Here is a 16716-nt window from a genome sequence, read left to right on the forward strand (position 1 = left end):
GGGGGGGGGGTAAATGTACCACAAGAATACTGCTGAGAACCACAGAACATTTATCAGCAGACACCATGAAGTTGAACTGAACACATAAACATAATGAACAATTTGATGTAAGTGTTGAACATAAGCTAATGATGTTGTACTGTGCTCAAATGACTGGGTTAAACAATATATACAAAGTCTACAAATCACTCCATATTTACAGTAGAAGCACAAAGTCTCCAGTGCCCGAGTCTTTTGCCAGCCTCTAAAACATGCAGCTACCTGGGTTTGAAAGATTTGACAGATTGCAGTTGCAATGGCAAACATCACTGTCACGCTAATGCGACCTGAAGATCTTGTTCCACATCATTTCCCAGGAGCGCACTGGGATGAGATATATGCGCATCACAGAGTAAACTGCTTTTGCTAGCACTGAGATGGTGCCTGCTTTGTGGGCTACATGTGGGCATGCATGACGTCAGTATATCCAGTGTTAAGGACCATGTAACCAGAATGCCACAAACATTGTTTTAAAACATATTCATCATGTGTTTTTCAGTTCTTGTTTGTCTTAGCTGGCAACACTGTAGCCCATGAACTTCTCACATGGACAATGCTTGCATACAGCGCGGCACCATCTATTTTTTTATATATTTATTCTATCTATATTATTCATCTATTTTATATATATGTTATATATGTTTTTCAATATAACAGCAAATAATTTTAACAAATGAAGCTTTCAAAATTGAATTAAAAAATACTACATAAAAATATCATATAATATGAAGTGTTTTTCATAAGATATTACTCCTCTGTGTGTTGCTACAAGCATCAGCTTTTATTTATAGCATGATATTCGGTTTTTCTGCTCAAATTTGACATAACATCAAGCTGCAGTACAACATGCTAATGTTGCTAGTAATTTCTTTTTTTTGGTTCAGCAAACCTTGGGGAGCTTATATAGACACTTCACCTGAACACTTGAAAGGTCTAATAAAGTACAATTAATCTTGTCTGTAAAAATAAGTCCTTTTTTATAACTTCGCTCTGTTTCACTATGGGAATCACATTGGTGTGACCAACTACAGAAGCTCCAGTGACACCACGTCTGTCTATGACAGCCCTGTCGGGCCATGATCAGGGCGCCACCCCCTCTTTGTAACACAGCCGGCCCTCCTTACTCATTCTCCCTTTCTTCTTACTTTGAGCTTCCTCAGCACACCCAGACTAACTTGGTTAGCTGCTTAACAGTTCTCAGCCGTCCTGTAGAAGAGTACACTGCCGAATGCAGTTTTCTAGTTCCAGTCTGGATTGTGCTGAGTCCTTCGAAAGAAGTGCACTTATAGTTACGCACTGTGGAACAGCAATCATGACAAGGTGAGCTGTTCCAGCAGTTCCTGGTTTAAGTTAACAAGGCAGCTGATGTTTGTGTAACTCGGGCTAACACGTTACAGGGCACTAAACATGCCAACCCCCTGTCCACCACAAGCTGGATGGACATTAAGGAATAAGAGTCCTCGCTCTTGCCCCCATTGTTCGAGGACCTCCTCGACCAAAACATGGGCAAGCTGGGTGGCGACAACTCTGCCTTCCACAACCTGGAGGACACCAGGAGTCTAGGCCACGAAGTGGAGCCGAAGTTGAATAAATTGGCTACTGCCAAGCTTGATATTCCAAGGCCAACAGCCCAGGATGCTATAAGGGCAGAATGCGACCTGTTTGATGGCAAGAGGCTCCTACTAGCAGCAGCTGTGAGGGGTAGGCAGAGTAGGGCCAGAATGTAGACAGGAGGTCCGCCAGATCAAGGTAGACCTTGCTGCAAGCATTCCTGTGCAGCAGCTGCTGCAAAGAGCAAACCATCACACCCAGAAACAGAAAAAGAAACGTTCAGCCTAGCATGCCAGCAACATTCTGTGTCCCTCCTCTCTTCCCCCCAAAGAGAAGGAAGGTGTTGGAAGGAGTAACCAAATCACTCAGAAGTCCCCAGTTCACCAGCAGCACTCTCTCAGTCCCCATCTCCTCGCATTCCTGTAACCTGGCGATTTACCAAGGGCAGCCCCCCACCACCAATTTCAAAAGAAAAACAAGAGCAGATCAGAGGCTCTGGTGCCGTGAATCAGCTCACAGGCCTTGGTTTCACAATGAACCTGGAAAAGAGCTACTTGGAGACCGGATAGTGTACACAGTACCCGGGGTTAAGACTCCATCTCTTATCGCGTCACACTTTCAGAATGGAAGCTCGTATCCTTCAGTCACTGTCTCTCCCTTTTTCAGCTGGGGAAAATAACATGCGATTCAAACTCTGTCTCGGCCTCATGGCCTCGGTAATATTTGATTTGCATTCGGGGCTGCTTATGATGAGGAATTTTCAGCGGTGTATCACATCTCTACGGGTGTGCCCCCACCGCCAATCTCGGTCACAGTGTAAAAATAACACCGTTATGTATCATGACTCTCCGGCCATGGAGGAATCCACCGGCTTTTGGTGACTCTGACCACAGATGCATCCCTGTCAGGTTAGGCTGGAATCATGATGGCTCACATAAATGTGCTGGAGCTCCGCACAGTGCTCATTGAAGCACTTTCTGCCATGTCTCCGGGGGCAACATGTTTTAGTGAAAACAGACAACTCCACAGTTGCCGTAGCACATGGCTCTTCACCTTTTAAGCCACTCACGTGCCAGGTGTTCTATACACACTGTTCGGAGAATGGAGACTGCACCTGCAGGTTATGGAGCAGATATGGCAGAGATACAGCCAGGCTTCCGTAGATCTCTAAAACACAAACTGTCCAGTGATTTTCTTCCTGTTAGACGCAGATGCCCCGCGGTTCGTGGATCCGCTGGCCCACCCATGGCCAAACACACTGCATTATGCTTTCCCCTGCTCAGCCCGATCTCTCCAGCATTAATCAGAGTGAGGGATCAGGGGCTGTCACTAATTTTAATAGCTCCACAGTGGCCATCCAAACACTGGATAGCAGAATCATTCAGCTTCTAACGGATGAGCCAAGGCCACTCCCAATCACAGGGGTTTCTGTCTTAGGTGCACAGGGAGATACACCATCCTCACCCACACCAGGTTGAAGTTTCTCTTAAAACTGCTCCGCTGTTGGCTCTAACCACAGCCAAGCGAGTTAATGAATTACAGACTCATTCAATTTAACTCTCTTGTTTGCACATGGATCCTGGATTCACTAAAGCATGTTTGAGACCCAACCCAACCTTTGGTGATGGATATATCATCCAGGTGATCCACAGCAGAGCTGCTAGCATTTCCCACCATCCTGGGCTTTACACGGAGATGTGTCAGTCCAATTGCTGCAAATTTCCGGCAGCAAGCTCGACTACAGACATTTGTGTGTTTTAATAAGCTGGATGTTGCTGCACTGTCATCCCTGGCTCAGGCATTGCTGGAATCTAGTGCCTCGGGTCCAGGATCTGAGATCCTCGAGTAGTGCCGGAGCATAGCTTCAGAGGGCTGGCACAATCTTGGAGTGAGCTACATCTCCCATAGTGAGAAAAAGAGTGTTCTTTGATAACAGAGTGAGGTGTTTCACCAACACTTCCCTCCCTGCTTGAGCACTGCTTAGAATGAGGAGGGGCTGGTTGGCTGTGTTAGGATGAACATGGACAGATATGGTGTCATATGAGCTTCTGTAGTTGGTCACGCCAAGGCAGTTCCCATAGTGATACACCTCACTCTGTCATCAAAGAACCAGGAATTGTGTTCAGTAACACAAAATTGTTTAGCAAGATAGAACAAAACAACGATGATCTACCAAATGCCTGCAAAGTTTTGATTCTGATAGCCTGCAAATATTAACTTTAAATATTAACTTTTTAAAGACATGCGAATTTCAGGTAGCTTGATTATGAAATAATTAGATTATTTCATATTTAAGCCACATTAATACAACTAGTATTTAAAAGCTTCTGATAAGGTTTACAAAATAGCCACTTGGTAAGTGTACAAACAAGTCTAACTTTCCTCCGAGCACATCTGGGGTGATCCGAAGGGCCAGCTCTGTTCTAGGATGCCCTCTGGACCCAGTGGAGGTGGTGAGTGACAGGAGAACGGCGGCTAAGCTGTCATCCCTGTTGGACAACGTCTCCCACCCCATGCAGCAGACTGTGACAGCACTGAGCAGCTCCTTCAGTGGGAGACTGCGGCACCCACGGTGTGGGACGGAGAGATTTCACAGGTCTCCCCACTGCTGTCAGACTCCATAATAAAAACTTTAACTGAACAAACACACACATCCACACATGTGCAATAACACTAAGTGCAATAATCTTTTCTGGCATCGTTGTATTTTTACTCAGTTGTATATAGCATTCGTATTCTATTTTTATCTTATTGTATATTTTTATTCTATTTTATTCTACTGTATATAGTATATTATTTTATTCTATTCTGTACAGCTGTGTACTGTATTTATTCTTATTGTATTCTAATTTTTGCGTCATAACTTTTGCACTGTCCACTTCCTGCTGTGACAAAACAAATTTCCCACGTGTGGGACTAATAAAGGTTATCTTATCTTATCTTATCTTATCTTATCTAACAGTGCTGCACCATCAGTTCAGCATCAAGGTGTTCGACCGTATATTTGGCTATTTGTTCATGACAGCATTACCTTTTATTTGCAAACAAGCAAACAGATAACAGTAGAGAGAAAATATGGTCATCATAGCCCTCAGAAAGTTTCAAAAATGGCAAATAAATTCACAACAAAACATTTTGTCATATTAAAAAGATACATCACACACAGCATTGATTTCAACACACATTTATTCTGAAAGTGATCATTATTATTGACATCATTGATTTGATCCAGTGTCTAACATCTGGTCTAATCAGCTGTCTCATAGCTTATTGCATCTTCTTAATTTCATCACAAACTCTCACACCTAGCAATGGAATTTAAATTCTCACTTTATGGATGTGGTGCTGCAGTCTGAGGTACTTAGTTGTGCTCTATATTATTCTGATGCCTTCTGTCTTTGTTCCATGCCAAACAACACCATGTAATCAATACAGGTCAGGATTGATTGATACTGATCCCCAGTGTCCTATGCAAGTAATCGTTCGTCACTGCTTGCTGCTCAGCATTGCCTCTATGCCATCCGCACATTAGGCACTGCTAATTTACTGTAGTCATTTAATGTATGCGTCACTATTACTGTTCCGTTACACTAACACACAGGGAAGTTATAATACATTTAATGACGTATATGCACAGGTTTTAGTATGCAGACAAGATCTGTTAATAATACTCATGTGTGTTGCTACATTGCTATTCAGTTACAACTGTACTCCTCCACCCTGCGTTGTGTGCATGTGTTAGTTGCTTGCAAGTGCAGGTGAAGGTCATGATGAGGAGGGGCCACTGCTGTCCCACTGAGCCGGAGTTGGCAGCGCTCTTACAGTCTATAAGAAGTGTTGTACAAACAGGGTGTGTTGAAGGACTCCATAAAGCACAGTAAAACTAAATGTGTTTATGTGGGTGTGTGTAAGTTCGCACAGCTGAAGTAGAAGCAAAAGGGTGACTTGGGACAAAAGCTGTCAGCAAGAGCACCGAGTGCAGGGCGTTGTGCTACAGCCAGCGGAACTATTTTTGCGGGTGTGGGCTTAACACTTGCTCCGAACACTGCGGTGTCCCAAGATCGGCTTCCATGTATTCTGTAGTGCTGTAGCTGCATCCTATCCATTATTAAAGCAGAGGGATGGAGGGAGTCGAGAGACTTTGAGAGAAAAGGCGAGAGGGAAGGAGAGAAGATTAACTGAGGGAGATGCAAAGAAGTGCATAAACGCATGGGTGAAAATATTGACAAAGGAAAGAGTTGACAGAAAGGTGAAAGCCACAAAAGTGAAAGAAAGAAAGAAAGTATAATGAATACGTAGAATGACCTGAGCATGCAGCAGTTTAGGACACATAGACACATACGTGGAGGGATTTGTGATTGATAGTGCAGCTATAATGACAACGATGTTCATTTTCCTATTGACAGCATTTCTTTATAAGAGCAATCCTTACCTACAGCATGCAGGGTGGATCCAGACAAAAGGCTATGTGATTGATGTCGACAGCTGCAAATCACAGACAGTCCTTCACACGGTGCTGCGCGCCTTAATGTGCTTAATAGTACTAGTTCCACCCCTTTACCAAGTTGGCTAATCTTTACTCTCTGTATGCAGTCGAGTCTGGTGCACGCCAGGTGAACAATCTGTCATAATTACACAAATCTGTGTGTGTGTTCATTAATGTCCTGTGCAGCCACAGTGAGATCCTCTTTATCTGCAGGGCAACAGAGGCAGAGCTGAGCCGCCGATGACAGATGACAGTGGATATTTATCTTCAAAGTTCACATTCATCATCCCAGCAGCACCAAGCAAACACTAGGTGTGTATATGTTTGTTTGTCCATCTCTGGCGGAAATGTCAGGAACTGGACACAAAAATTAGCTTCTTTGCAAATGTAAATCAGCAACTAAATCAAATATATATACAGATAAATTTTATAAATCAACTTGGAGAGAATTTGGGGAAAACTCACAAAAACCACACAACAAGCCATCAAAAGGCACTTGACTTTTCTAAGCTCACAAATACAATGTCAGCAGTTTAGCTCTTTAAGAATTTAAGTTCTTTAATCTGGTAGCAAAGGGACCTCACTGCTTGCTCCTGAGCTCTCTACAGTAAAGAAAGGGTGTTTGATTCATAGTGGCTTTCTCAAGCTTTTCTCACCAACAAAGCACTAATTACAGTATGAGTGAGTGGCTGTGTTGGCTAAAGCAGGCCAGCTAGGACATGAAAGGATAGCAGCACAGGCTTCACTCCTGTCTGCTAACGCTGTAATTAACTCTGTGACACGGCATTCCTCTTTCTTTTCCTGCTCTTCCTCTTTCTCGCTTACACACACCTTTACATATCTATCTTTGTGAGGACATTCACAGAGGCTAGTCCTTTAACCTAACCTTAACAATCAGCTGAGGCTGTGGCCAGACTGCAGGGAAATAAAATTCATTTAAGAGGAACTGTCTGTATTATTATTCACAAGTAATTCTAACAGATTTATGAATCCAGACCCTTATTTGCATAGAAAAATGGACCAAGTGAGCATGATTTCTTATAAAGCATTTTTTAAGCTAGTTGCCATATTCAGGTGGGAGGGTCGAGCATATAGTTCAAGTTAATACTAGTTTGGCAACAAAGGTGCATCTGTAGTGTGATGAATGCATTGCACAGACGCAGTTATCTTCTAATTATCTGATAGGGTCACAAATAAAATACTGAAATTCCACTCACTAAAACTATAGCACAGGTTCCTAGGACATGGTGTCAGTGCAGGAATCTATGTACTGTGTCACAGAACTGGATTAAAATAATTAAACAAGTCACCAGCGCTACAGGCACGGAGTGCCTCAATTTGGCGCCAATCTCAAGTGGCCATTCAAGGAACAGCAGTTCTTGGCAGTGCGACGTTGGCTTCACTTTCAGCATCTCACACTAATGACTGTGTGTTGCTGTTTTAACATAGAAAGTTAGTAGCTATGGCACTATTCCCTTTATTCCTCATCAGAAGATATCGCTTGTTAGATTGTGTTGTTCCTTCTAGCTTTACCTATACATACTTTTTCCTGTGCCAACGGGCAGTTTATTTTAGCTCAGGATGAGTAGTTTGGAGACAAAATTAGAGAAGCAAGGTGGAGATGATTTGGACATAGGTGAGAAGAAGGAGGATGTATAGTGAATATATTGAACAAATTATTATGGATTGAATATGGATTTGCCAGGCATAGGGAAAAGCTATGGGACAACAAGACTGTGGCTTCATAACAGGATAAACCAGTGGATGATGTCACTGCAGCTACATCCATTTCTTATACTGTCTATGCCCTGAGCCAATTCTAGTCTTAACCATAACACCAAGCCTTATCCTTCAAAAAGCTGTTTGCAGGGTGTGAAAAAGGAAAAACTGAGGGAAAAGGTCCTCGCTTCTTCTAAAATGCCTTCCCCTGATCTGAAACTCAAACTGGTCCTCACAGGGGTATTCAGACCTGTCCACGCACACACACACACACATCACTTTCTCACCTCTTGCCATCTAGGAGCAGCGAAGGAGTCAAATTTAGCAAGATCACGCTTTGGTCAATGAGAACAAGTGAGGGTGGGAGAGGGAAGCGAGGAAAGAGATGGGAGGGTTGGGGGAGGTAAGGGAAAGCGGGACAGTCATCAGTACACACCCTTACACACTCCCTTCTCTCACCTCATTGCCAGCCATGCTGAACCAAACCTGACAGCTATTCAATTTTCCCAAAGCTAAATCTAATCTGCAGCCGTCTCCCCCTCACTGACACCGTGTTACACTGGAACGCCTCAGTCATCACCCACCCTTGGCAGCAGACTGGCACCATCATGCATACTTCAACCATAAACACACGCACACACACGCATGCACATAGAAATAGAAAGTCAAATAAAGGGCAAAAAGAGACAAAAATAAAAGTGCTCTTCAAAATAAGTATTTTTTCTTCTGTTTTTTGATAGTCAAGTGAAAACTTACATGAGCCACAATTTTAGAAAAGCTTTAGTCAGCCCACACACCTCAGGACATTTTTCAAAGTTTATAAAACAAGCTGATAATATTCACATATCTAAATGCTGTTTTAAAGCTTTATCTACAAATGTAATTCTGAAGGATAATTACCATGGCCCTTAATTTCTGCAGCTTAATAAATAACGTAGTCACAGTTATAGATACTTGTTATTATCCAATGTGTAATTTGGGTGCATTTGCAGAATTTAAACATTAAAAATCTCTCCATAAAATTCCAAAAAGAGAACTATGGAAGACCCGTTGGGTGTATTAAGAATTTCATTCCCACTTTAGCAACAAACCCGCTGCTAACAAAGAGACCGTTTGCTTTGTAAACATAGAAACGTTCATTTATGTATGAAAAAAGGTTCTTCTTCTTTTATTTAAAATGAAAATTACACAACATTTGTAGAATAAATAAAAAATGCTAAATGAAATTAAAATTATATAAGTTATAGTCAGTCATGCTGTCCTCCAAATAAGTAATTAATTTGAAATGAGGGTTTAAAAATATATATTTATATATACATATATATATCGAATCATTTCCATTTCAAAAGCAGGCAATTAGTCGTGCTGTTAAAACTGGTTAGTGTGACTAAAATCTTAATTTGAAATAAAACCAGAATTTTTTCTACAAGTTGTAAAACATCCTTCAGAAGATCCTGATATGGCACCGAATGACATAAATGATCCTTTGTGTTTTTATTAATGTGTTCGTTAGATTTCTGAAAGCTTATGTCAGATAAACCGCTTGGTACTGGCTTGTAATACAAGTGTATACAAAGCAGAATTGACTGATGTATGATAGCATTTAATCACATGTCGTATTTGTTTTGTAAATATCAAACTGGAAAGTTTTAATTTCCAAACGTTCTTATTGACAATACTTCACCAAAATAAGGAGATTTAAGAAAAGCTTTGCACGGTGTGCGCTGCTGGGATGGAAACTACAAGATGAACACTGTCACTATATCATATAAACACATATTTCATCTTCCTTGAAGATTAGTCCATCCATCAATTAAATGAATTCTGTTAAGATAATTGAAATAATCCCAGCAAAACAAATTTTTTGCTGTTTTTTATCCTCCTTAACCTTTTCTCTCGATTTCAGAGAGACACACATGGAGCACGTTTGACTGGAGAACTTAACAACTATTTTCTTTTTGAGGAGCCACTTAGCTCGGTCTTATTCAACTCATTCTTGAGGATTCTTGTCAACTGACATGCCAGTGCCTTAAACCATTAAGCCCTTCTGTAAGAGTAAATGATGTGGCATCGTTGCATAAAAAAACTATATGTGCACCCACACACAGACACGCACACTCTTCTTCCCCACCCAAGCAAATCGGTTCCAGCGTAGCCTTGTCACACATCATTACACCTTCACGTCACCCTCTGCTCTTTTTCTCTGCGTATGTGCCTCTGTATGAGAGATGGTGTGTGCATGTGCGACTGAGCACGCTTAACGTACTTTAGGTATGCTAACTTAACGCACACGGTGCAAGCACGTACCCTGTTGCCTACTCCTCGCTCTCAGATTCAGCTTATGCTTTTAAAAATAGGATCGCAGACGTGCATTAGGAAACTTCACACAGCCACAGTGGCAATCCTGCTGCCTGATCATTTTTCTTGTATCTTCCATTACCAAAAGGCTTGAAGTTATTTCAGCCTCGCATAATGTCCCACTTCTCTGATTCCAGAAAGCCATAACATCAGCGAGCTGAAAACTGGTCCAGCCAGCCAACAACACGCACACAGACGCAGCCATCGCAGCCAGCCTGGCTCTTATAGACAGGTTGCTCAATGATACATGAAATTAAAGATCTCAACAAAATAGCAGTGAAGAGGGTAAAACACACAGAGCTAATTCTAACTATCAGTGGGAGATGGTTAATGTGTCTCCAACAGAAATCTCCTTTCCTTTATATCTGTGTGTGCGAATACAGCTACACTGCGCTGAACATGCACCGCTAGTATGCATATGAGAAGATGAGTCGCTAATACTGGATTTGTAACAGACCGAAGGCATTATTGATCATAGCTTTTTTTCTTCTTCACACAAGCACACACACACACGTGTCTTGACTGGTATAACCTTGAAACAAGAGCTGTTTCCGATGGATATAGGAAGCGAGCGATGGCGTGGGAAGGGATGACAGATCAGAACCGCAGAAGAAGGACAAAAGAAAAATCTGCTCCCAACTGATTTTATTCCCAACAAATCAGTGTCTTTGCACTAAAGTTGAAATTTCTCAAATGGATTTGAATTGATGAAGCTCAAATCCTTTTGAGAATCATACTAAAAAGTCACCCAAATCATAAACATATTTAAAAATTATTCTGGAAATCTGCTTTTATTCTCACTGAAATTACTGAAAAGATCTATGTGAATTATTTCTGGCAATATTAATTTAGTATACTAGCGTATTTGAATTAGGGCTGTTACTCAGTTAATTAAGCAGGAATTAAGTTAACTGTTTCTAGGCTTTGTACTATTAATTATGATTAACAACACTTGTGCACTTCTGTAGAATATCTCTTATTAAGGAAGATTAAATAGGAAGTCAAATCAAGCATCAAATTAAAGCAGAGTCAACACAAAGGAAGTATCGAATTCAATTAGCGGCATTTTAATTTGACACACAAAGAAGCAGCATGAAGCACAATAGGTGCAACACAAAACTGTTAAAAAACAAAGTGTAAATGCCGCTGAGCACTATTTCCTCTTCATGGTACTTCTGTGCCAGGGTAATTAAGATTAGCGTACTGTTTAGATTATATTCTGTGCAACAAAGTAATTAGGAAACTTTAAAATTTGCAATTTGTCCACTACAAACTATTTCTTTCTTCGTGCTGGTTTGATGGCGAAGATGGTGCTGAACCGAAAAAGCGGCATGTGTGCGACTCATACAGAAGTATCGTCATTTCCAAGGGAGTTTAGTTACGCTAGGGTCAGAAAGATAACTGAAGAGAGGCTGAGTCCATCTGTCCTCTGCCTGGGGGAAAAACACACGCACGTTTTGGTCTTTTCTCTTCACTACCATCCTCGTCTCAGTGTACAACAGTGTACATGCTTCATTCTTTCTGCTTATTTAAAAGCATATGTGCCCTCAAGGTACATGTGCTCCCTTCTCAGCATTCCTGGACAAAGGCTATTGGACTAGACTGGACACACAACATGGCATAATAGATGGGATGATGTGACTTGTTAGCAAAACTTACAGGTGTGTATGTATGTGTGCATTTACACATCCTGCACATCCTGTGGGACTGTGCATGTGGACACAATTGCATCATAACAGTTTAGTGTGGAAAATGCACTTTCCTGACAAAGTGGTCGCCAAGTCTTTTCTTTGCTCAATTAACCCAGAGGCCTTAATTTGCATTTCATAAAGAGGTCATTACTCTGTAGGAGGGTTATCTTCTTTTTGGAGGCAGAAAAAAAAAGATGAAAAGGGGGAACAGTTTTTATCCTGTCAAAAAGATAACACCAGTCAGCTGCCTTATCAGCCGCTGATGAAATCCATGCTGTAGGCCCACGTATAACGATGTGACTGCGCACATGAATATGAAGTGTGTGGCCACGTACGTTGGGCGTGGAACTGTACATGACACACGCGGCTCCCGTTTTCTTTGCTCCACGTCAGACCTCCACCCTGGCCTGTGTGACACCTTACAGCAGGGTGGTCCTTTGCACCCAGCAGAGTCCTGAGATTGTGGCCACATGTGTAGCATTTTGTCTGACTGCCCACTGAGAGGTTAGTTTCAACTTGGCCTTTTATCCACTAATTATCCATTAGCCAGTTTTAACTCAAGCTTCATAAAGTGGTCCTCCATTAGGGAAATTTGCATTCCATCATAACTCGAATCTTGCATTAATGCCACAAAGCAGAGTGGAAGAGCGACGAAAAGAGATTGCAGAGAGGCATAAAAAGAGGTAAGGGGGTGTTACATGTGTGAGAAATATAGCTTAATGCTTTTTTTCTGACAGTAAACTTGTGTGTGTGTGTGTGTGTGTGTGTGTGTGTGTGTGTGTGTGTGTGTGTGTGTGTGCATGAACGCAGTGCTTGAGAAATGACACCTATTTAAATGGCATGTGTTCCGAATATGCTTTTAAATCCATGCTTACACAGTCAAAGTGCATTACTGATTCTCAAGTGGCTAAAAAGCACACATCCTGCCGTTTAAGAGCAGAAAAGTGACATTTCTCTCAACTCGAAAATTACCCAACACCACTCAGTTTCTCTCACAAGCGTTATGTTTCACATCTACCCAACAATTCAAAAAGAAGGTATTTTTAAGCTTTTAAATAAACAGTCTGCTGCAGAATCACATCAATGCAGTTTTGGACAAAGTGAAGTTTGTGTACTGGGTATATTCACTCCTCGGTACTTCCCCAAGAATGCAAATCTTTTTTTAAATAATAAAAAACATATTTACAGTTGTTAAAAGACTCTCTTTTAACAACCTTGTCTTTCTTTTAGTGTTCACAGAAAGAAAAAACCCTACCTAAGATAAACCATCTGGAAATTTGAATATTGTTTAAAGCTTCAAGGGTGTATCTGTTTTGACGCCTGAAGAGATGAGTTCTGTTAATAAACCAGCTCACCTTCTGCAGCAGCTGCGACCCAGAATACTTTGCTGAGATGGACTTCATCTCCCCACCAAACGCTGATGCCCAGAGCTTCACCCTGCGGATATTAAAAAATAGGCACAGTGCACAGGCCAAACAGAGAAATGGGGAAAAACAAGTTATAATACACATATATAATAGTTATGAGATGAATTTAATTTATATATATATATAATTATATTATAAATATATAATATATTTCAATAAAATAAAATAGACTGACGATGAGGACACACTGCCGGGTTTTTTTCTTTGTCTTTGTATAAAGTCTTGCTTTGAAACCACTTTGAAACAGCACTTTCGCGTAAAAGGACATCTACTTACACAGACGGAGGGATGCTTTGGTGGGTTCCTCCCACCCCCGTGACCCTGATGCTTAGAGTTGAGAAAAGTAAGAGGAGCCACGTAGACCCAGCACTGAAAAGCACACCGCTCCGATCCACCTGCATCTTGGGCAAAAATAACGCCCCTACGCGCTCAGAGCGAGTTTTGAGCTTATGCTGCCACCGTAGAGATTTTTCCCTCCAGAGAATCCAAATTTTAAAATAAAAATAAAATGGGGAGCTTAAAAGTCACCTGTGCTGACTGACTAAATTATTCATGGTAACATGTCCAGCTGTTCGGCTGGCGTGGGACGCGGCGATGCGCTTTGGCAAACGGCAGAATCCTCAGCTATGTGAGTTATCCAAAGTGCTGCGGTGTGGCCCCGCTGACCGGCGAGGTGCACCCCGCTATGCCGAGCGACGGAAAGTGGAGCTCGTGTTCACCGGCACGGAAAGTCCTCTCGGTCGCTTAGATTGGCCGACCTCAGCCACGGAGAGCACAGAGTGGAGGTTCTGGGGGGGAAGCGGGGAGATCATCAAACGATGCAGCGCACAAGAGCACGCCCACTCCAATTGAATGAAGCGACTGGTCTTCTCTCTCACTTTCTCTCTCTCTCCCGCACTCTGGTGCGCGCTCGGAAACGCACACACACACACAGTCTGAGGAAAGGCTACAGAGGATGCCGTTGTTGTTGTTGTTGAATTGCGCCATACTTGGGACTTGCCCCTGTCGTTCTCCGGCTTCTTCATTCACAGGGCTATAATAGCTATAGCCTTTAGCTTTCATGTCAGATCAAGTCATGCGCTGTATGCCCAGTTCACTGAAGCAGGAATTACTGCTAAAGTGCTGATGAAAGTGGGACAACAAAAAAAGAAAGTGTGTATGTTTTTAAAAAAGACAGCAGGAAATCGGGGTGTCCGGCCCCTTGGTAGAAAAAGGGAAGGACCAGATAAGTCTGCTCTGGCAGTGTGTGGGCATATGGGTTGTGAAAGAGGATGAGAACCCCCAGGCAACGGACCCTCTGTGATGGATCGCATTTCACGTAGAAGGAAGGATTCTGGCAAACCACAGGAGGGGGATCAACACTGACTGAATAGCCTATTTCTACCCCTGCAGAGGGGTTGCTTAGAAAATTGCATGCCTACAATAGAGTCACTGCTCAGCGACCCAGGGTCCCTGAGCAGTTATGGACTTGTATTATATTATATGTGTTTTTGGTGTTGCTATCCCTCATTCTCCCAGCGTGCAGGTATGTGTGTGTGTGTGTGTGTGTGTGTGTGTAGGTGGGTGGATGCAGGTGTATCTGGGAGCACCTGTTTACAGGCACCTTCAGGCCTGGTGGGTGTGGCCCTGCCAGGTGGTTGGCACACACACCTGCAGCTGATCAAGCCTCGTGGGAGGAGCTACTTAAGAGTGTGGTGGAGCTCTCTCTGACTCGTTGCGTGGCTTCGCGTTAGTCTCTTGACTAGTTAGTAAGTTTACTCTGCTGCATTGTGGCGTGTCTGACGGCTGCCTCTTTGTTGTCTCCCCAGGAGAAGTCTGGAGACGAGAGGGCAGCGAGCACAGGGTGCTCAGACACTGATTAGTGGGGACAAAGAACACTAACACTGGGAAGAGGATATGTCACAGGAGTCAGGAACGCACTGAGGATTTATTGTTATTTTCCATTCGCTGTAAATAAACGCACTGCTTGCATTCAGAGCTCTGCGCCTGGGTCCTCCTTCCTCACATCCACGACAGTCACCTTTGACATATATGGGTCGAACACCAGTGTGAACAGCAGGCTTGGGTCAAGCATACAAAACACCCATAATTGTTACAGAGGGAAGTCACATTCAGTCAGCTTTGGGACTTGTTGTGTCGATTCTGGCCACGAGGATGACAAATCTACATAAAAAGTAAATTAGTGAAGCAAAAACTCTAATAGCTCGTTCTACTGACAGACATGAAGCGTTAAAATGGCATAAATGGGGAAAGATTTCATTATATGACTTTTACTTAACAGTTATGTTTATTACTTTTCCCGCAGGAGTCGGGACTTTGATGTCTACTCCAAAAAAGCAATGCATTATCCTACTTAATTACTTTCTGGAGAGAGTAACTCGTTACGCAATTCATTACATTACTTTTGCATTACTCCACAAAATTACCAAGTGATAATATAAAAGTTCGTAGCTTTGTATCAGCATGTGGTCTGTGCAGATGCTTGCATGGAATCAACAGTTTCTGGCCTGCAGTTTACATTTAGTTTAATGCAAACAATGTGTTACTTAACACATCACTTTGTAACTTATTTTCTTGCAACACATTAACCTGAACATTGATTGGAACTCTTTGTGCTTCCACAACAAGGATGGACTGGTGTTAAGAGACTTTAATTAAGATGACTACTGCTCAAATAAATAAAGGAACATGTTTTTAATCAGATTACAACATTAAGTCAGTTAAACCACCGGGATATTGATCTGGTCAGTTAAGTAGCAGGGGAGGTTGTTAATCAGTTCCAGCTGCGTTTGGGTGTTAATGACATGAACAACAGGTGCACTCGAGGGGCAGCAATGAAACAATCCCCAAAACAGGAATGGTTTTACAGGTGGAAGCATTTTCCCTCCTCATCTGTTTTGACTGCTTTTTTCACTAGTGTTGCACTTGATTGGGATCATTGTCACTACTATTAGCGTGAAACCCTACAGAGGTTGCACAGGTAGTCTAACTCCTCTAGGATGGCACATTAATACGTGTCATCATTACCAGAAGGTTTGCTGTTCCTGAACAGGAAACTGAAGAGCATGAAGGAGATTCCATGAGACAGGAACTCTGAGGGAGTGATAACCATGGAGGAACAGGCTAGGTAAACGGACAATGACTGCCTTTAGGTATCAGGTTCCTTCATGAGAAAAAAACCCTGTACGTTTCACACATTAGGCTGCACATTTGTGTACATTGTGTGAATAATGCTAATGGTATTTAAATGTTCTCATGAACAGTCTTAATGAAGAAACAGACCAATTTATTACAACACAGTAACAGAAAACCTACATTAGAAACTGGGAATGTACATTTACAATGTACGGAGAGCCTGACAAAAAACACATCAGGTTATTAGAAATGCAGAATTCACTGCTTTTGGTGTTCAATCCATAATAGAAACTAAATGTGAGGATATTTT

The 16716-nt window shown here is 42.2% G+C and overlaps 1 protein-coding gene across 2 annotated transcripts in view; it reads right to left on the bottom strand.

Moving 5' to 3' along the window:
* Positions 1-14462, bottom strand: part of cacna2d3a (calcium channel, voltage-dependent, alpha 2/delta subunit 3a) — a 117152-nt gene extending 102690 nt beyond the window's left edge. Inside the window, exons 1-2 of one of the 2 annotated variants that reach the window (XM_005914631.3) lie at positions 13548-14462; positions 13200-13281 (exon numbers count right to left, since the gene is read on the bottom strand). In XM_005914631.3, coding sequence (XP_005914693.1) covers positions 13200-13281; positions 13548-13672 — 207 coding nt within the window. In that variant the 5' untranslated portion in view covers positions 13673-14462. The remainder of the gene's footprint in view (positions 1-13199; positions 13282-13547) is intronic. The other variant, XM_014338774.2, reaches the window with a different exon arrangement.
* Between the last annotated feature and the right edge of the window lie 2254 nt (positions 14463-16716).

Source organism: Haplochromis burtoni, unplaced genomic scaffold (assembly GCF_018398535.1).
Source record: "Haplochromis burtoni strain Fernald_Lab_line unplaced genomic scaffold, NCSU_Asbu1 Contig_9, whole genome shotgun sequence".
Classification (NCBI taxonomy): Eukaryota; Metazoa; Chordata; class Actinopteri; order Cichliformes; family Cichlidae; genus Haplochromis; species Haplochromis burtoni.